General features: G+C 46.5%; 2 protein-coding genes across 10 annotated transcripts in view; one reads left to right on the top strand and one right to left on the bottom strand.

Moving 5' to 3' along the window:
• The first annotated feature begins 120 nt into the window (after positions 1-120).
• SLC7A6OS (solute carrier family 7 member 6 opposite strand) lies at positions 121-8,532 on the top strand. Of its 2 annotated transcripts, none has more exons than XM_028477443.2 (5): positions 121-343; positions 482-757; positions 6,024-6,227; positions 7,488-7,608; positions 8,375-8,532. In XM_028477443.2, the coding sequence occupies exons 1-5, from the start codon at positions 152-154 to the stop codon at positions 8,524-8,526; spliced, it is 945 nt and encodes a 314-aa protein (XP_028333244.1). In that variant the 5' UTR covers positions 121-151; the 3' UTR covers positions 8,527-8,532. The 2 variants fall into 2 exon arrangements, with proteins under 2 accessions (XP_028333244.1, XP_007113370.1); XM_007113308.4 differs by having other exon boundaries at positions 8,356-8,532.
• A 3,913-nt stretch (positions 8,533-12,445) lies between these two features.
• The window catches only part of SLC7A6 (solute carrier family 7 member 6), a 41,730-nt gene continuing 33,150 nt past the window's right edge, over positions 12,446-21,025 (bottom strand). For all 8 annotated transcript variants that reach the window (XM_024124816.3, XM_024124817.3, XM_024124820.3 and 5 more), the window contains 7 exons: positions 20,810-20,954; positions 20,053-20,176; positions 19,737-19,840; positions 16,462-16,558; positions 13,349-13,498; positions 12,976-13,159; positions 12,446-12,560 (listed from right to left, as the gene is read on the bottom strand). In XM_024124816.3, the coding sequence (XP_023980584.1) occupies positions 12,466-12,560; positions 12,976-13,159; positions 13,349-13,498; positions 16,462-16,558; positions 19,737-19,840; positions 20,053-20,176; positions 20,810-20,954 (899 nt within the window). In that variant the 3' untranslated portion in view covers positions 12,446-12,465. The remainder of the gene's footprint in view (positions 12,561-12,975; positions 13,160-13,348; positions 13,499-16,461; positions 16,559-19,736; positions 19,841-20,052; positions 20,177-20,809; positions 20,955-21,025) is intronic.

Raw genomic sequence — 21,025 nt, 5'->3', positions numbered from 1 at the left:
TCCGCTGCCACCGCCATCTTGCCGCCGCAGGCGTGCAAAGGCGGGACTTCCCTGGGCCAGCTGAGCGTGCTGGGGGCGGGGCCCGGAAGCAGAACTGGAAAGCTCTTCCGTCGCACCCCGCGCATTCCCATAGTGCTCCACGACAGCTGCTATGGAGGCCGGCATGACAGCGGTCCTCCGCGTGAAGCGGAAACGCAGTGCGGAACCCGCTGAGGCACTTGTCCTTGCTTGTAAACGCCTCTGCTCCAGCGCAGTTGAGTCGGGAGCCCAAAAGACGCCTCCGGAGGATCTGGAGAGAGCAGCAGAAAATGTCTTCCAGTTGGTGGCCACCGTGCGCTCCCAGGTATAGGGCCGGAAGGGAGCCAGTGTGAAAGGGATCTTAGGGCGCAGCTGGGGTGCATCATTTTCCCTAACCCTTTCACGAACCCCTGCTTATGCCGACCCACACCCCCGCTTCTTTCCCCCTCCCCACTCCCCGCAGGAGGAGCCAGTACAGCCGCTTGTGCGAGCCGCCCTACGCCCGTCCCAGGGCAGCCAGCAGCGTATCCGCCGTCATCTCCGTGCGTCGGCTCGGGAGATCCGGCAGAACGGCCGCTACAGGGTAGTCTCTAGCCGCCGATCCTCGGGAATTCCTTTGGGCGGCTTGGGGTCCGAGGACGCGCCGGGAAGCCCAGAAGCCGCCGAGGACTCAGGCTTCCAGCTGTTGGACCTGGTCCACGAGGAAGGAGACCCAGAGGCCGCCGCGATCTCTTGCAAAGTGAGTACACGCCGGGAGTCGAGCTCTGGGCTTCTCGAGAGAGAGAGTACGCAAAGTTAGCACACAGTTAAGGAGGGTACACATGGCTTCACTTTAGAGATGGGATGATCCATCCAGCTTGATGGACATGTTTTACAGGTTAGATTATCCATTCAACAGTATTTACTCAGCGCCCACTATGTGCCAGGCATGGTTCTTAGGTTCTGTGGATACAGCAGTGAGGACCTAACATTCAGGTAGAGGAGAGAAACATCAAACAAATTCAATGTCAGATGGTGAAATGGGCTATTGGGGGTGGGAGAGCGTGCTCCCATCTCAATGTCATTTTCACTGAGAAAATGACTTTTGAGTAAAGACTTGAATGGCAAGGCACTGTGGATATCTTGGGCAGAGGAATTTCACACTGAGGAGCTCTAAGTGCAAAGACCCTGAAGCCGAATTTATCTGGTGTTTGCAAGGTCATTGTGCATGGAGCCCAGGGGGATGGGGGAAGATAGTAAGGAATCTGGGGAGAGGATATCTGCTAAAGCCTTTCAACTAGGTAGTTGCAAGGATACATTGCCTTTCACCCAGAGATGGAGAATCACTGGAGGATTCTGACCAAGGTAAAGATAAAGCAGATGGGAAAACTCATCAAAGGGAGGTTAAAGGACCAGGCCTGGGTAGCATACCAAGTTTGAGGCAGATTTTGGATTAGAATGCAAGTCTTCTCACATTTAATTCAGTGTTACTTTCTTTTTTTTTTTTTTTTTTTTTTAAGTTTATCTTTGCTTCTTTTGGGTCTTCGTTGCTGTGCGTGGGCTTTCTTTAGTTGAGGCGAGTGGGGTCTACTCTTCATTGTGGTGCGCGGGCTTCTCATTGTGGTGGCTTCCCTTGTTGCAGAGCACGGGCTCTAGGCGCGCAGGCTTCAGTAGTTGTGGCTCGCGGGCTCTAGAGCTCAGGCTCAGTAGTTGTGGCACACGGGCTTAGTTGTTCCGTGGCATGTGGGATCTTCCCGGACCAGGGATTGAACCCCTCTCCCCTGCATTGGCAGGCGGATTCTCAACCACTGTGCCACCAGAGAAGCCCCCAGTGTTACCCTCTACTAATTACATTTTCTAAGTTAGTTTTGTACCTCACTTCCAAAAGCAAAGTCAACTGCATGCAGTAAGACCAAAGAAATAGAAAATTCTCAATCTAAGGTGTGCCCACTCTTGATAAACATTTTTCAAATCTCCTTTTAAGTTTTTGAAGTTTAAAAAATGAAATTTGGGGCTTCCCTGGTCACGCAGTGGTTAAGAATCTGCCTGCCAATGCTCAATGCTGGGGACACAAGTTCAAACCCTGGTCCGGGAAGATCCCAAATGCCGTGGAGCAACTAAGCCTGTGCGCCACAACTACTGAGCCCGTGTGCTGCAATTGCTGAAGCCCGCGCACCTAGAGCCTGTGCTCTGCAACAAGAGAAGCCACTGCAATGAGAAGCCCGCGCACCGCAACAAAGAGTAGCCCCCACTCGCCGCAACTAGAGAAAGCCCACACACAGCAATGAAGACCCAACAAAGCCAAAAATAAAAAATATATAAATTTATTTATTTATTTATTTATTTATTGGTGGTACACCGGCCTCTCACTGTTGTGGCCTCTCCCGTTGCGGAGCAAAGGCTCCGGACGCGCAGGCCCAGCGGCCATGGCTCACGGGCCTAGCTGCTCCGCGGCATGTGGGATCTTCCCAGACCGGGGCACGAACCCGTGTCCCCTGCATCGGCAGGCATACTCTCAACCACTGCGCCACCAGGGAAGCCCAATAAATTTATTTTTAAAAAATGAAATTTTTATTCAAAATATATCAAGCAAAAGATATTTAATCACATTCCTAGTATACCTGGATAACAATTTGGGCATGATGTCCATAGCCACTTCTTTTACCAAAACTAATGCCACACTGCATCATGAGTTACACATTTTTAAAAGTAAACCAATGTTCAGTGGAATCAAGTCAATTAAATAGTTCATTAAATCATATAAGAAAAACTAGTAGATAAGTTAGGAAGGATATGAACACAGATTTTCCCAGCAATGCAATACAAACTGTAAACACATCAAAAATGTTTGCACACAATAATTATTAAAGAACATAAATTTAAACTGAAAGCAACCTTGATGTTTTATGCCTACTAGACTATCAGGAAAAGGGTTGCCGGTAGCTCTGCTGGCAAGGCTGTGATTAAAATTGTACGACTGTTGTGCTTAAAATTGATGCAAGCCTTTGGGAAAACAGCAGGGCTTTACAGTAATATCAGGCATCCTAAAAATAGATTGGAGCCTAGTATTTTAAAACTATTTTTATTGTTTGGATTCTAAAGCCGTCCAGAAATCTAAAGAGATTTTTTTTTGTTGTTGGCTGTGTTGCGTCTTTGTTGTTACACGCGGGCTTTCTCTAGTTGCGGCGAGCGGGGGCTACTCTTCCTTATGGTGCACGGGCTTCTTGTTGCGGTGGCTTCTCTTGTTGCGGAGCACGGGCTCTAGGCGTGCGGGCTTCAGTAGTTGTGGCTCGCAGGCTCTAGAGCGCAGGCTCAGTAGTTGTGGTGCACAGGCTTAGTTGCTCCGCAGCATGTGGGATCTTCCCAGACCAGGGCTCGGACCCATGTCCCCTGCGTTGGCAGGCGGATTCTTAACTATTGTACCACCAGGGAAGCCTCTAAAGAGATTTTTAAAATTAGTGAGAGCATTTCTCTGCCACATTACAGTGGGTTTCTTAAAATGAAATGATCTCAGTTTGGGGTTTGTTTTTTGTTTTTAAGTTTTTATTTTTTTTTATTTATCTATTTACTTATTTGGTTATGTGGGGTCTTAGTTGCGGCAGGCTGGCTCCTTAGTTGCGGCACACATGTGGGATCTAGTTCCCCGACCAGGGATCGAACCCAGGCCCCCTGCATTGGAAGCGTGGAGTCTTAACCTGTGAGCCACCAGGGAAGTCCCGACATGATCTAAGTTTTAAACAAAGTATATTTGACAACAAATCTGAAAAATTAAAGGGGAAAAGTTCAGTTCATTTTATTTAGTAATTTCACCCCCAGGATTTATCCTAGGGAAATAATTCAGCGGAAGCAAATAGCTATGGTATTAACAAAAGCAGCTATTGGTATACTAAGTAATTATGTGTCAAGTACTATGTTAGGTACTTTTACTCCCCACTTTAACTTATTTTATCCTCACAAAAACCATATAAGGTAGGTACTTTTATCTCCATTTTTCAAATGCAAGAATTGAAACATTCATTGCAATGTTGTGTATGGAGGCTAAAAATTATGTCTAAGAAATTGACATGTGCAACTGCTTGGACCATTAAATTGATAACCATGAAGACTGGAAAGATGGGAAAATACTTATTTATGTTTAATAATAGAAAATGCTGTATGTAGCATAATTGAAAATATAGGTAAACATACACAGACTAGACTTCAAAACAATTTTTCTTTTATGAAAATATATGTTCATTACAGGAAATTTGAAAAAATAGTAGCAAAATTCAAAGTAAAAGGGCAGGGGCGAAGCACCCATTTTACCCCCATCCCAAAGGTAACTGGAGTAAAATTGGTTTATTCCCTTTTGAGTGTAAAATTCTATGTCTGGCGTTTTTCTGTATTGCTAGTTTTTTTTTTTTAATTTTAATTTACTTTTGGCTGCATTGGGTCTTCGTTGCTGCTCGTGGGCTTTCTCTAGCTGTGGTGAGCGGGGGCTACTCTTTGTTGCGGTGCGCGGACTTCTCATTGCAGTGGCTTCTCTTGTTGCAGAGGATGGGCTCTAGGCATGCGGGTTTCAGTAGTTGTGGCACGCGGGCTCTAGAGCGCAGGCTCAGTAGTTGTGGCGCATGGGCTTAGTTGCACCGCGGCATGTGGGATCTTCCCGGACCAGGGCTCGAACCCGTGTCCCCTGCATTGGCAGGTGAATTCTTAACCACTGCACTACCAGGGAAGCCCCTGTTGTTGTTGTTGTTTAATTAATTAATTTATTTATTTATTTTTGGTTGTGTTGGGTCTTCGTTGCTGTGCGCGGGCTTCCCATTGCAGTGGCTTCTCTTGTTGCGAAGCACGGGCTCTAGGCGCGTGGGCTTCAGTAGTCGTGGATCGCGGGCTTTAGAGTGCAGGCTCAGTAGTTGTGGCGCACGGGCTTAGTTGCTCCGCGGCATGTGGCATCTTCCCGGACCAGGGCTCGAACCCATGTCCCCTGCGTTGGCAGGCAGATTCTTAACCACTGCGTCACCAGGGAAGTCCCTGTATTGCTAGTTTTTGTAAATATTTTAATGGCTGCATAATTTGTTGAACTGAAGGCTGGGGGCTTGTGAGGTGGAACCAGAAGTTTTCTTGTGAGCAGCTCTGAAGTTGGTCAAGTCTGCACAAAAACTGACATCTCTAGTTCCTTTTGACTTTGGAGCAAGAAAGAATTCCCTGTAGCCTGTAAATGATGAGAACATTGGTCTCCCTTTATCTGCCCTGGCCATGGGACACCCCCCTTTTCCCCCTGTATGGTGTCTGGTTTGAGCTGCAGAGCTTCCGGTGATGAACCTGTCGAGAGTGACTGGCAGCATGTCCCTCTGGTTTCCAAAGTGACCTGTGCTACCCTAGACAACACAGCCTTTTGCCACTGGAGCACATCTTACCTGGTCAAGTTCTATTCTGGGGCAATCCATCTCAAACTATCAGAAAAACGATTATAGGGGAGGCCACTCCCGTTTGTGATTAAAAGCAGGATGTCAGGGTGAGCAAGCCAAGTGGTGGGTGATGGCTGGTGGTAGTCACCACGGTCCAGGAATTACCCTTAGGCCTCTATAGGAGGCCACACAAAATGCAGACCCATTTGGGGGTCAACCATAGGGGTGCTGCTGTCAGCCTGTGGATCTCCAAGGGGAGAACATGATACCAAAGGAGCTCAGAGAAGACCTGTAGAAGCAGATCCTGGGGGCAAGACTAGCCAGCTCTTCTGGCTCTCCCCTTCCTCAGGCCAGTCTTCCCGTGTGCTCTCTTATGTCAGCGAAGCACAAAAGAGCAGGAAGCTATCTTGTAAGCTTCTATCTTAAAAAAAGTACTACACCTTAATTTTATAGAGACTCTTGATTTTTTTTTAATTTCTTAGATAACTGAGAAGAGACTAGTAGGCCATGGGGATAAGAATCTTGAATTCAACATAGAGAACTGCAGGGAGGTTTCCTTCACCAGGTCTTAGGCTCCTCCTCTTGGGACATCCATGTTTTAAGTTATGCATGTATCGTCTGCTATTCTCTTTACAGACATCTGACCCAGATGTGATCCTCTGCAATTCTGTAGAGTTGATCCGTGAGCGGTTGACTGTATCTGAAGATGGACCAAGAGTTGGGTACCAGGAGGAACAGAAGGACAACTATGTGTATGACATTTACTATTTGGACATGGCCACTCCAGGATGGATTGAGAACATCCTCTCTGTGCAGCCCTATAGCCAAGAGTGGGAGTTGGTAAGGGGACCCATGAGGCAGGGGGCATGAGGCAGCCTCAGTTCATTTTCTAGTCACATGCTTTGCCTCCCTAGGTTCTACTCCTGATTGCCATTGTTCTTAGTTCTTCTTATCCTTGCTTAAAAGGAAAAATTTATACTAAATGCCTTTTAGAAACCTGGGTTTAGTGCAGGAATTTTGGGAAAGACAGTCTACATTGATAATTTTTGCTCTTAATGAGTCTCTTACAAGGTTTGCAGCATAGTCTTGTTTATGCAGTTGGCCGTATCTAATTTGCAGGTTCTGTGGGCTCTGCATCCCCGAATTCAACCAACCACAGATCAAAAATATTCCGGTGGGGGAAATTCCAGAAAGTTACAAAAGGCAAAATTTGAATTTGCTGCACACTGGCAACTATTTACATAGTTGCAAATACATGGCAAGTATTTGCGTTGTATTAGGTATTACAAGTAATCTAGAGATGATTTAAAGTATATGAGAGGAGTAAAGCAACTATACTCCAATAAAAATTAATTTTAAAAATAAATAAGTAAAAATTTAAAAGAATAAAGTATATGAGAGAATGTGCATAGGCTATAGGCTATATGGAAATACTTAGCCATTTTGTGTAACGGACCTATGGAAACAAAAGCTTTTTTTTTTTTTTTTTTTTTTTTTTTAAATTTTATCTTAAAGGGTGAAAAACCTTGGATTAAGAAAGCTAACATCCTGACATTATTAAATTCTAAAATTATTTATGAGAAAAGTTAAGGTCTACCTCTCATCCTCTTATTATGAGAGAAGCACCCTATCCCACACCTGCACTATAACTAGTCTCACAGTCAGGTACCCACCTTGGACTACTGCATAGCTCCCCTCCTTTCTGCATTTCACACTTGGGTTTTGGCTCTAACCTTTGGCATCACCTGTAATCCATATAATCCCTCTCCTACCTGGCTGGCCTTCAGCAGTTTGAAGATCACTGCCATCACCTGCTCAGAGCTGTCTCCTCCGCACCCTGCTGCATTCCCTTCTGGTAGAGTTCAGATCATCCAACCAGGAAATGTGGTTCCTGGAGCTGGACTCTGAGTAGAATAGGGCTACTCTCTCCCTCTCATAGCCTAAGGTTACTACAGCCTCTAGCAAACTAACACCTATGTTTTCTCTTTTTCACACATCACCCTTAAATGACATCTCTCCAAGTTGGTCTGCTAATAGCTTCCCCCAGAGCATAACTTTAGAGGTTTTGACTTATACTCATGTTTATGTTGAGATGTGCAGGTGAATGATGACCAACAACCAGAGGATATTTATGAAGATGAAGATGATGAGAACAGTGAGAATAATTGGCGCAATGAGTACCCAGAGGAGGAGAACAGTGATGGAGATGAAGATTCCAGAGGTAGGTGGTAGCAGCCCTGGTTGGGGAGGGACTGATGGGATCTGGGACTGAGGCGTGAGCAAGGTTGACAGGTATATCTTAGCTGGTTTTCCTTTTCTGCCCTTTGAGCTCCACCAGCTTGTGGTCTAGCTGGTGGAGCTGTAGGACATGCAAGGACCAGTGTTCCCAGGGGGGCTGCTGGAGGTATAATGTCAGTTAGGGCTGGGTTCAAATCCTTAGTTCTTTCATTGCCTAGCAAGGTCCCTTTCCCTCCTACTTTGAACAGAGTGCTGGAGAGGTTTGCCAGTAGGAGTGGGCCCAGGGTTTTCACAAACCAAGGACTTGTTGCATTTACCTGTGCAACAACACAGACACGGTACGTGGGGGAAGAGGAAGGAAGGATGCTCTGGCACCACAGTTCTTTGACTTTCTTGGTGTTTGATGATAGAGGAACAGTTAATCAAGCTATGGGATATTCTATTGGGGAAGTGGCAAGGAACAAAATTATATTTGCAATATGACTACAACTATTACAACAACAAAAAAATACTGAGGGGAAAATGACAAAGCACTCCAGTGTTAAAGGACTTGGTTTACATGGTAAGAATTTTATTGCTTTTTTAAAAATTGTTCTATATTCTAAATTTTCTTTATTGAGCAAGTATTTTATAATAGGAAACAAAACATACTTTTTTGAGAAGGGAAGGGGCGTTTGTGGTCATTTAGAAAACCATACAATTAGAGCCCATTCCTGTTATCTCATTCTAGTCTCTGATGATTACAACAGCCTCAGTGAAGAAGAAGGAGACAACAGAAGACCACAGATGTGGAGCAAATACCCTTTGGATGTGCAGAAGGAGTTTGGCTATGACAGCCCCCATGACCTGGATTCAGACTGATGATCCTGTGATATCCATGAGGTTCTACCACAGCCCCTGAGGGTTCTGTAACTGCAGTGTCAGCCACACTGGTTACCATCCTCTCGGGTTTCCTAGCTTAACACTTGGAAGGAAAAAGCATATCCAACAGCACCATTCCACCATGGTGAAAACTTGCACTAAGGGAGCGCGTCTTTTCTACTATCTGTAGGGCCCCCCTTTGTCTCAATCAAAACTGACCTTAGAGTCTGGGGGTGGGGGAGATGCTGTGAAAGTGAAGCTTCCTGGCCCAGACATTTTACCTACATTCCCATTCTCCTCCTATGCCAAAGCCAATTAAGGGGAAGAGAGTCTCCCGTTTTGTCAGCACTAAGACTGGGCTTTCCCAGGCCACCTGCCTCCAGTAAAAGGCTGTTTCTTTTGATAGAGGGACTCTAGAAGGGCTGCAGTGGGTCCCTGGTAGCAGCACAGACTGGATAGTAATGGCCATTAGGAAAGAAAGTAGAATCTGCCTGAGCCATGAGAGGTTTTAGTTAAAAGCTATCTCTACCGCCCTGCTTCCTGACTCTGATAATGGTTGTAAAGATTGCTAGTTTCCTCTGGCAGTGGTACCAAGGAACAGGGTATGTATGAATCTCTTTAATAAAAACTAACTTTGAACAGGGGAGCAAGTAATTCCTTTAAAACCTTTTTAAATCTATCTTATGTGCTTTCCCACCATACTCCCTGCTTCCTTTACCCCTCACCAAAAAGGGGGAGGGGTTGGTGAGAAGTTTCAGACACTAAGAACTTAAGGCAAGTGAGGAAAAGCAAAGTACATCCTAAACTTCGCTTTCCACTGAGAAATGTTTAACTAGACACAGCACTCACCAAAAACAAACTATAGTCAACAGGACCAATTTTTCTTTTACCAAAACTGGTATCTCTTATAAGCACACTCTCTTTCCCTATTCTTTCCAAACCACAAATGCCTTAACTCTGACTGAGTTGGCATTTATTCTGCAATGACGAATAGGTTCTATATCTGCACTGTGCAATAGTAGCCATTAGCCACATATGGCTGTTGAGCACTTGAAATGTGATTAGTGCAACTGAGGAACTGAATTTTTAAATTTTATTTAACTTAACTAGCTACATGTAGCTAGTAGCTACCATACTGGACTGCACAGGTCTAGGGAAACAAACTTTGATTCAAGGTGTGCCCTCTTGCCCTGTGGCACAGACTTACTATCACATGGAAAGATAAATTACACATGGAAATGTCTTCTTCCTGCCAATTCTAAGATTCCATAAGCATCTCTACTTTTCTATCCTACCTGCACCCATTTCACTTTATATTTTTTGTACATCTTTATCTTCTTATCTACAAGTTGTTAAACCTCCCAAAGTGATTGATTTCCATGTGTATCTATACTCGGGCCCTACTATTGCAGTTATAAAACCAACAAACAGACTTGGTTTCCCAACCTAACTATCCACTAAGGTGCAATTCAGTGCTGCAATAACAGGCAGCAACTTACAGATCTAATACTAGTCATCTCAGTCTCCTGTAAGCATGGAAACAAAGGATTGAAAACCACTCTGCCGTTATAATGTGCTCACTGCTGTTTCTGTACTCATTTACAGTTTGCCAACATTAAAGGGCTGACAGCTTCACAAACTGTACCCACTGCAAAAGGGATTAGCACACCAGGAGAAGGACTGAAGGAGATAAACAACAAAGACCTCACAGAAATTAATTCCACTAGGAAGCTTGAGTGCTGTAAGGAGTCTCTGGCATCCCTCCCTCAGAAGGCTTCCTGGGAGAAGTCTGTATCCAGCACAGAGGGGAAGAATGTGGTCACCATCCAGTAATGAGAGGAAGGTGACAGGGCTCACTAAGCAAGTACTAGGGCACCTGGAGTGTGAGGGCCTTGCTTCCCCCTGGAGCCACTGGGAGGCAACAAATTCCCGACATCAGGTGGTCATTTACTTCAGTAGAGAAAACTAAAGCCTGGGTCAGGGATCCTTCAAAGACAAGTGCAGTCTGCTTGAAGAATTAGCTCCAGAGGATCCCTGGGATAGGTGCCAGATTGGGTCAGACAGGAGTCATGTTTACACAGTCTGGGCAAGTCAGCCTTTGCACAAGACTCCCTGTTGTCAGGCAAATCCCCAACCCATGACAGTAGGAATGTACTCCCATGTTCTCACAGATGCATGCATGCCCTGAACCAAAGGCAGCTGTGAGCATGCTACCCTAAATTGCCTTTATTGATTAAGTGTGACCAAGGTTAGTCCCTTGTCTGCAACTGGGGCCAGTTTGGTGGAGAAGAATTGTCAGAAAGGTAGATTGCCTCATAGTTCCCGTCTTTATCGCTGACCAATTTCAAAACCTAAGGACAAGAAGCCCATGGGGCTTACCAAGCCAGCAGGTTCTGGGTCCAGGATGACAGTGTCTGGAAGCATCACAGGACAGTTATCCAATCCACTGCAGCCATGTGGCCCATGAAGGAACATCCATTAGGGCAAACCTACCCCTTTGGCCAGACCTGGGTGCTAAAGCACAGCCTGAGCACCAGAATTAGTTGCTTCCAATCATGAATCTGCTGATGGAGGTTGAAGCAGCTTTATTTCCAGAGCCTTCACTGATCTCCACAGAGAGAAAATAGAAGTCTCGAAAGTACCAAGCTCTTCCTGAGACTGCAGCCCCACCAGACCTCAGGCAAGGGGAGGCAGGCAGGAGACGAGTGCATTATCCTGATGATCCACACCAAGGTGGCTCAGTGTAAATAAAAAGCCTGGTGTCAGGGACAGAAGAGGAGGAGGATGCAGCCTGGTGTGAGGTTTTCAGAAAAATGACCACTTCTAGCACCAAGATGGGCTTGCATGGGTCTGCACAGTAGCCCCCACATACCGGCCCTTACAGAGAGGAACAAGCTACTTGTCAGTTTGGGTCCAGGAGATGTTCTTTAAACCATTGACAGCTGAAAGAATTCAAGTGATTCACCTGAATCCTAGGACAGTTTCTGCCCTCTTAGAGTTCATACCAGAAACCCAGGGATTTGCTTTTTGTCAACTAGAACAAAGACCTAAGGTCTCAAGTAAAATAAAGGATTATCTTTCAAAGTAGCAGTATTACCAGACCTCTGACTCATGAATTTGTTCATCTGTCCTTGTGGAACTTGAGCCAGGTGCTTGTAACATGTGACCTATCTGTATACTGAAGTGTAACTGGTACATGAGTAAAAAATCTTTAAAGTTCACCTCTGCAGGTAAGACTCAACAGAAGACTGTGCTAAAACCGAGCAAAACAATCTGTGGTCAGAGTCTGACCCACCACCACATAGACACCTCTAAGGTCAGAGGGACTTGCTTTGGGATACTTTGAATTTTTAAACACAATCAGCCTACTGCCTCCTGTAGATTAATGAACACCAATGCTTTGCTAGAACTGGTGTCCTGGATTAAATAATATTAATAAATAATAGAATACAACTCTTTCACCAGGGAAGGATTTTGAGCCAGAGGAAGAAATGGTAGCATTTTAGGCCTCTAATGTCAGATGCTTGGACCTGGTCAGAGGACAACTTCCCATAGAGCAGCCCCTTTGTAGAAACTCCTGGTTCAAACCTCAAATAAATTCAGAAACCACCAGCCACAGCTATTAACCTAGCACTCCCTCTTCCCCCAATGCAGCTCACCAAGTAAGTGTTTGCAAGGGCTGCACCTACTCACCAGGAACAAAACTAAGCAACTATTCCCCTATTCCCAGAGCCCTCTGCCGCCACCACCCTCTGAAGTCCCCACCTTCAGGCTGGCCCCAGACCCTGAGACCCATAGCTTACCGATGAGAGTGACCACCTGAGCAGGCCATCAGCCCTGAGCCCCCTTACGTAATGTGGGCCAACAGCCCTCCTTGAGTATAAGAGAGTTGGGTCCACACAGTCTTGTCATCTGGACTTCGGTGGCTGTGGCCACAGGTAGCGGCCTTCCAGGCCTCAGGGGATATCACCTCTGGCCTCTACTCAGTTTTCCTCTCAACCTGTCTCTCTTCAGCTACATCTAGCTCAGTCAGGACGCAAAAGCAAAGCTTCTGGGTGACTTTGGTGATAGCAGCTAAATGAAAATAGAGAATAGAATTTAGCAATCTGACATTTAGCCGCAGCACCAGTCTGAACACCACAAGGCTGATTAAAAGCATGTGGTTCCCTCCCCACCTGTCCCCTGGGTGCCCTGTACCAGGCTCACCCCAGCAAGCTTCACTGTCCTCCATCCCATGCCCCACCAGAGAGTCTGATGCATGACTCCTTGTCTTGCTATATGGACTGAACTTTCACGAGGGAGTGTTTTAACCCCAAAATACGAGTCTAAAGTTGGAATTAAAGTGATCATGTCAAGACCAAAAGGGGCGGCCAGGCTTTCAGCATATCACTAGTATGCGGAAGCTGTTAGCCACCACACCCACCTGTGCATGCGTCTTTGTAGACACACACACACAAGGCCAGTGTGTGATAGGCAAAGAGAAGCTCACCAAGGACATTCCGAATAAAGAGTGGTCTCCGGGACTCTGGCAGATAAACACCCAGGAAGTAGATGGGGACCCCAGAGAGAGCAATCCCGATGCCAATGAGGGAATTGATGGTGTCACTGAAGAGGGGCACAACCACCAGAAACAAGGAGCATATGCAGAACACGATGGGAAAAAACAGGCTCAGCTGAAATGAAGGGAGGTGAGATATTAGATAAAGCAGGATGGGGGAACAGGAGAATGGGGTATGGGGAAGAAGTCACCTGGGAAGATGGCCCACCCCTCCCAGTCTGCCACTAGGGGACAGGAGAATGGGGTATGGGGAAGAAGTCACCTTGGGGAAATGGCCCACCCCTCCTAGCCTAGAGCCACTGACCTTGAGAGGCCGGGGCCGCTCGGGCTCCTTCCAGCGAAGGTAGAGCTGTCCAGCGACAGACAGGCCCACAAAGAACCAGTAGCTGAAGCTGAAGTAGTTGATGAGCAGGAAGACATCCTCCACAGTGAGGTAGATGAGTGTCATGGTGCACTGGAGTGGGAGAGGTTGGGGAGAAGTGGGCACTGGTCACCACCAAGCCACCCAGGAGACTCCACCATCCAGCAGTTAGCACCAGATCTGCTGACTGCTGAATTAGCTTCACCAGATTACCTCCAGGTCTTTTCAGTGATCCCTTGGCATCAGATAGGTCCATTCTTCGCAATGGCCTTCTCTCCTTATTCTTTTGGGGGCCCTTCCTGCACTCAATGCCTCCCTTCTTTTTGCAAGCACTTCAGTAACAAGCCAGACTCGGTTCCCCTTCTGATGGCAGACAGTGAGGCCCTCCTCACTGCAATGCACCAACCTCAACATGAATCACCCTGTGCCCTCTGGAGACTGTTATACGTGGGTCCGAACTACCTGGCATACAAGTGGAGGAAATGTCTCCAGAACTATCTCACTGTCCTGGAGCCTTAGACATGCAGATTAGCAAAATGGAACCATCCCCCTGGGAAGAAATATGACAGGATTTGTCCTCTGGAACAAAAGAGTTCTAGAAGACAGGAGTCAGGGACTAGAATCCTGGGACAAGGTTAGATTTGCTTTAACAGCAAAAGCAGTCTTGAGGGAAAAAAACGGAGCTGGAGGAATCAGACTCCCTGACTTCAGACTATACTACAAAGCTACAGTAATCAAGACAATATGGTACTGGCACAAAAACAGAATATAGATCAATGGAACAGGATAGAAAGCCCAGAGATAAACCCAATTTCTCCAAAGAAGACATACAGATGGCCAAGAAGCACATGAAAAGCTGCTCAACATCACTAATTATTAGAGAAATGCAAATCAAAACTACAATGAGGTATCACCTCACACCAGTGAGAATGGGCATCATCAGAAAATCTACAAACAACAAATGCTAGAGAGGGTGTGGAGAAAAGGGAACCCTCTCTCAGTGTTGGTGGGAAGGTCAATTGATACTGCCGCTATGGAGAAGAGTATGGAGGTTCCTTAAAAAACTAAAAATAGAATTACCATATGACCCAGCAATCCCACTACTGGGCATATACCCAGAGAAAACCATAATTCAAAAAGACACATGCACCCCAATGTTCATTGCAGCACTATTTACAATAGCCAGGACATGGGAGCAACCTGAATGCCCATCAACAGAAGAATGGATAAAAAGTGGTACATATATACAATGGAATATTACTCAGCCATAAAATTGGGTCATTTGTAGAGACATGGATGGATCTAGAGACTGTCATACAGAGTGAAGTAAGTCAGAAAGAGAAAACCAAATATCATATATTAACACATATATGTGGAACCTAGAAAAATGGTACAGATGAGCTGGTTTGCAGGGCAGAAACAGAGACACAGATGTAGAGAACAAACGTATGGACACCAAGCGGGGAAAGTGGCGGGGCGGGGGGGAATGAATTGGGAGATTGGGATTGACATGTATACAATGATGTGGATAAAACTGATGACTAATAAGAATCTGCTGTATAAATAAATAAATAAATAAATAAAATAGATTTGCTTTAACTTCAAGAATATGGAGTTCCCCCTACCTGTCTTTTCACCCAAATTATCAACAAAGGATTTAAAACAAGAAGAGCCCATTCTAGAGAGAGAAAGGAGACCCTATATTAAGAGGAGAAAAGTGGGATGGAAGGTGATTAATTTACAAGACATGATGTCAGATTGCCCTACATTTATAAATTCAGTGCTATCCCAATCAATGTATTGAGAGGATATTTTGTTATTTTGATAAAATGATACAAAAGTTCATCAAGACAAATAAACAGGTGAGAATTGCGATGAAAATTCCAGTGGGGAGTGGGGAACTGAAGAAGTACCGTCAGCCCCTCTTTAGTTCTCAAATATTCAGTATAAAGCTAAATAAGGAAGCTTGGTGCTGATGCAAGGATGAGGAAGGATGCGTTGAGATGATTGTACATTTAAGGGGCAAATCACGGTACTTGGCACATAAGAAGCACTCTAAAAATTAGCTATTTTTATATGATAAAAATTTGAAAAATGTGGAAAAGTGGATTATTCAATAAATGATATTTGTACAGTTGGCTAGCCATTTGAGAAAAAAATTAAGTGAATGCCTACCTCACTTCATTCACCAAAATATAAATTCCAGATGAATCCAAAACTTTAAGTAATGAAACCATAAAGGAAAGAACTAAATGACAAGAAAATGAACTATTTTTCAAATCTTGGAGTAAGGCCTTCCTCAGGGTCCCTGTTAGCCTTTACACCTAATAATACCTTAGTGCAAATTAGAAAATGACAGTCCTTCTTCAGCACTCCTTCCATCTGTCAGAATCTGTCAGAATCCTTAATAATTTACTGATTTTGTTGAAATAAAACACTTTAATGCCATCTACTATATATAAATCTATGATGTCTATGATATGAACAGAGGCCCCTAGGGTAGCTAGTGTACAACTGGCCTGGCTTTTCTAAATATGATTTAAAAAAAAAAAAAAAAAGAGTAGCTAGAAGGAGGAGGAAGAAAGGAAGCCACTGACAGAAAAGATAGATAAATCTTACTAATTCACTTTTATATTCTTTTGTAGTATTTGCCTTCCCTAATATAACTATGTTTTACTTTTATATTTTTAAAAAATTGTAAGGGCTTCCCTGGTGTCGCAGTGGTTGAGAGTCCGCCTGCCGATGCAGGGGACACGGGTTCGTGCCCCAGTCCGGGAAGATCCCACATGCCGCGGAGCAGCTAGGCCCGTGAGCCATGGCCGCTGAGCCTGCGTGTCCGGAGCCTGTGCTCCGCAACGGGAGAGGCCACAACAGTGAGAGGCCCGCGTACCGCAAAAGGAAAAAAAAAAAAAATTGTAAGAAAAAGGAAGAAACACAGAGAGGCTCAGGAAGTATCCCAAGAAGCTAGTACACCTCCCCCCAAACAGTCTTCTCATAAAGTTGGCAGGAGTACCACACAGATACGTCCAATCCCCACACTCCCCAGCACAGCTTACATTGAACAATAAAGCAGGGATGGGTGTAAAACGCTCAACGTGGATCATGGAGAGAAGGTCCGGGAGGTGGCCCTCACGGGAGCCCACAAAAAACAACCTGGAAGGACAAAAAAATGTGTCAGGAGGATCTCTGTACTCAGCCATGCAGCCACACTCCTCACTCAGACAAACCAGGCTCAGCTCCAGAAGAAAGCAGGCGGCAGTCTCTCAGGAACGTCCCATGTTCTCTATGCATGACCAACCCAACCTACCCCCCTTTTACCCACAGATGTCTCCACCATTACCCATGAATGCCCTACCCCACTGTTACCCACTGACACCCCCAGCCCCTCAGCTATGCAACCCACCATCACCCAATGGATACCTCACCCTGCCATCACCCACTGGCACCCCAATCCACTCCACCAGGGTACCCCACTCTGCCACCCCACACATTTCCTACATAACATAATGGCTTTTTAAAAAAGGGCAGCCAGACTTCTGATGGTCTGCCCTCCATATACCTTCCCTGAGCTCCTGGTATATGAAAAGTCAGGGAGAGCCTGGGGCTCAAAGAGACAACCCAAGCTTTCTCTCTGCACCTAATGAGCCCTACTGACTGGGAAACAGAGCAGCAGAGACATGAAACGCCATCCAAGTAGTCAGCAGCATATGGAGCACACAGCACCAGGCTTGGGGGTGGGCTGGGGAACAAAAAGCTTCAAAAGAGATGATCACATCTGGACTGGGAAGAAGAGTTGGAGTTTTCCAGAAGGTGAGTGTTAAGTGGAGACACAGCATGGGCAAAGGCAAAAGAGGCTTAGAGGCATAAAAGAGTATAGCCTCTTTGAAGGTGGGTGCTAGAATGCCTGTAGTCCAAGGATAAGGTGTGTGAGGAGAGTGCTGGGAAAAACCTGCTTATGAGGCCATGCTGTGGAGTCTGAACAAACGCCAAGAACCAGCTGTGGCTCTGAAGTTACAGCCTGACTGGATTTGACACAGAGACTCTGGTAACATCACTGAGGCCAACTAAAGCAGGGAGAAGCTAAGGTGTGGGGGGATGACCAGACATCTGTGACAAGGTCCCATAATAGAAGAGGTCTGAATGAGGGTGGACACCCTGGCAGAGGACAAATCTGCTGGTCTTGTGTGTGTGCCCACACGTTTGAGCTGGGAGATGAGGGTGGACTCCAAGGGAAAAAAACAAGAGGCCAAGAGGCTTGGAATTCCCTGGCAGTCCAGCGGTCAGGACTCTGCGCTTTCACTGCTGAGGGCCCAGGTTCGATTCCTGGTTGGGGAACTAAGATCCCACGAGCTGTGTGGTGCACCACCCCCCACAAAAACAAAAAGAGGCCAAGAGGCCAAGTAAGGAGGAATGACGGACCACAACCTCACAGCTGGAGACAAAGCACACATGGGGCACATGTGAAGTCTGAGATACTTATGGGCCATCCAGGTGGAGCCACAGGAGTTGATGGTATCATCTGGAAGGATGTCATAGGGCACGATGTTGAAGTTGGCTCACAAGGCTAATATCCGTACTAAAGTAGAGGAGAAATATGCAGAAGGAATGCTGGAGAGGATGTGAAGGTGAGGCAAAGGTGTCTAGTACAAAGCCAAAGACAGCTGCATGGGTAATAAAGAGAAAGTGAAGAAGGTAACACAGGCAGAAATGGTTGTGCATTATTCTTGACATTACTGCAGTTCACTTCATGTGCAGGTCCAGATTCTTACTCTGAGTCCCCTACCCTCACCCTCATCCTGTCAATGTCACAAGATAGCTGAGTGAGGTTAGAATTTACCTACTACCTAAATATTTTGGGACAATTGGCAGAGTCATTTGGGATGTCCTGGGCCTCAATAAGGGTGAGGCTATGGGAAACATCATCTTTGAGTGGGGCAACTTATGAACAGCCACATGGGGTGCAACCTTGGCCACACCAGGCTGAGGTGAGGGAAGATGACACCATATTCTCTTTTTTTTTTTTTTGGCTGCACCACACGGCTTGCAGGATCTCAGCTCCCCAATCAGGGATTTAACCTGGGCCACGGCAGTGAAAGCCCAGAATCCTAACCACTAGGCCACCAGGGAACCCCTGACACCATATTCTTTTACAAGGACTTGATCTCTTTATTACTCTGGTTGCCCTACAGAGGCCCCAAGTACATGGACTGGGGTGTCAAAATTAGTAAGAAGAATGAATAGGACAAAACTATCTCTTTCATTAATTCATTCTCCTATCTGTTCATGTGGCAAATATTTACTGAATGCCTATTACACTCCTGGCCCTGGAGACAGCAACATTTATAGGGTGAGTGGAAGAGAAATCAAGAAAGAAGACTTCCTCTTAGATATCAGAGGGTTACAGAAGCCATGGGAATAGTTTCAGAGGAAGAAGGGAGGTAAATATCACTTGCTTCAGGGGTCCAGTAGGATAAGAACTAAAAGCAGACTAAGAAGGAAGTCACTGGCACCCTTGACAAGAACATTTTTATGGTAGTAGAAGCCTACCTACGGGTAGAAAGATGAATGACAGTCAAAATGCAAACCATTTCCTTTAGAAGTATGTCCAAAAAGGAAGAGGGGAGATGAGAAACTGTTTTGTGATTTCTCTAAGTGAAGATGAGAGAAGCTTGTGCACAGCTGCCTCCAAATGAACATCCACCAAGGAGAAGGGCCAAGTGATGAAGTGAAGTGCTGAAGAAGAGGGGACGTGCCAGAACCCTGAGACCAGGTAGCAGAATCAGCCTGAAAAGGCAGAACTGGTCCTCTCTATGAAACAACTGGAAAGACAGTGCTCTTACAGGTAAGTCTCTGTGCAGAGAAAAGAGCTGGAGCCTACCTGTCGGCCACAGTGTCTTCTGTGATGTGAGGGGCAGAGTCATCCTGTACCAGTACCCAGTATACAGCAAGTGCTCAGTAATCATTTATTACAAGAATGAATCCTGGGCCTGCAGCATAATCTGCAGGAGCCTAGAGTCTGGCCCCCAACAGGATCCCTCCTCCAAGCTACTGCCTTCTCCCCCTCTACCTCTTACCAATCTGTCCTCATCTCACATGGAAACGTAAGCGACCAGCACACAAATGTTGTACAAAGGCAAGGACACGCATGCACACACGCATACACAACACAGAGTACTAACCACTATACGATCATGGCCACACACGCATACACACACATACACACCCTGCATGTCTGAGAGAGGGATAAGGGAAAGAAGGGCTCCGATGGATTCACCTAGAGCCTCAGAGAATTAAACACTGGTCTGTTAACAGTGAAGCAGAAACACAATACCTTGATGAGGCAAAGATAGATGCGTTGAGGCCCCCAAAGCAGGACAGGGCAACAGCGATGGGAATGGTCCAGCTAAACATGCCAAATGTCTGGTCAGCAAATGTCTGGGGACAGAGCACAGAAGGGGCACTGAGCACAGGACAGGGTTTCCACAGCCTCCTGCATCTCTCAGGACAAATGCCATCACTGCTGAGCAGCCCGCCCTCTGGCCCAGACCCACTACCTGGCCCTGCAGAGCTGGAGTGGCAGCAGAAACAAAGATCCAGCCATTCAGTACTATGAGATGACGAGCAAATGGGGATCCCAACAGACTCACCACAGCCACAGCATCACTGCCAAGGACATCTGAAATGCTCAGCACTGTGTAATAGGCCACGTTGGTCAGGATGTAGATGAGTGTCACAATCGGCATAGAAATCCCAATGGCCAGGGGCAAATTTCTGTCAGGACAACAGAAATAGGACTACCTGGAACCAACCTCTCCTTGGGGGTCAAAGTTACCCAGGAATTCCCTGGCCTCTGGATCTTTGAGGCTGACTCCTCTTCCCCACGTAGCCTAAGGAAAGTATGCGCCCCATGCCCCGGGCTCTTTCTACTGAGAGAGAGAGAGAGAGACCCTTCCCTGTGAAGACGGCTCATGATCAATATTTGATCCTTGCCCCAGTGGGACCACTGGGTCCCACTGAAGGAGGAACGCTGTCCTCTAGGGACTGGAGGCCAGGCTGGGAACCCGGCTGCCCAGAATTAGCTTCTGGCTCCCCAGGCTTCAGTGTCAACACCAGAGGGCAAGGTCTTAACATCTCAGCCCCAGCTGGGTTAGCTGCTGCCCACCGAAGGACCTCTCCTCCAGGAAGGACCCTGGGGGTCCTCCAGTGCGAATATGAGGCCGAGGACCCAGGGGTTTCCCACCTTCACTCACTCCCGACCTCGCCCCTAATCCCTCACAGCTGGAGAAGGAGGAACAGGAAGAAGAAGGGGTGAGAGACAGAGGGAGGAGGGGAGGGAAGAGGGCAAGCGTGCCACTATCAGCAGGAGTTCCAGCCAAGTTGGGGAGAGTGAGATCCCACCTTTACCTTTCTGGGTTTTTGATTTCTTCTGTTACAAAATTAAGGGTGTCCCAACCTGAGTAAGAGAAGAGGGCAGAGTAGAGGGCGAGAGAGAGGTCTCCCAAGTCCCAGGAGGAACCCTTAAAGGCATCCTGAAAGTGCTCAGAGTGTCCTGTGGGGGCAAAGGCGGGGGGGGGGGGGCGGGGGTGGAGGATGGTGCAGAGAGGAGAAAGAGGAAGAAGG

This window comes from Physeter macrocephalus, chromosome 17 (genome assembly GCF_002837175.3).
Source record: "Physeter macrocephalus isolate SW-GA chromosome 17, ASM283717v5, whole genome shotgun sequence".
NCBI lineage: Eukaryota > Metazoa > Chordata > Mammalia > Artiodactyla > Physeteridae > Physeter > Physeter macrocephalus.
Note: the sequence above shows the minus strand (reverse complement) of the source record. Positions and strands in the feature narration are given on the sequence as shown.

Coding starts and splice junctions, on each gene's coding strand:
- SLC7A6OS (XM_028477443.2), top strand. CDS start 152: ATGGAGGCCGGCATGACAGCGGTCCTCCGCGTGAAGCGGAAACGCAGT. Junction 344..481: donor TGGCCACCGTGCGCTCCCAG/GTATAGGGCCGG, acceptor CACTCCCCGCAG/GAGGAGCCAGTACAGCCGCT. Junction 758..6,023: donor CCGCCGCGATCTCTTGCAAA/GTGAGTACACGC, acceptor TTCTCTTTACAG/ACATCTGACCCAGATGTGAT.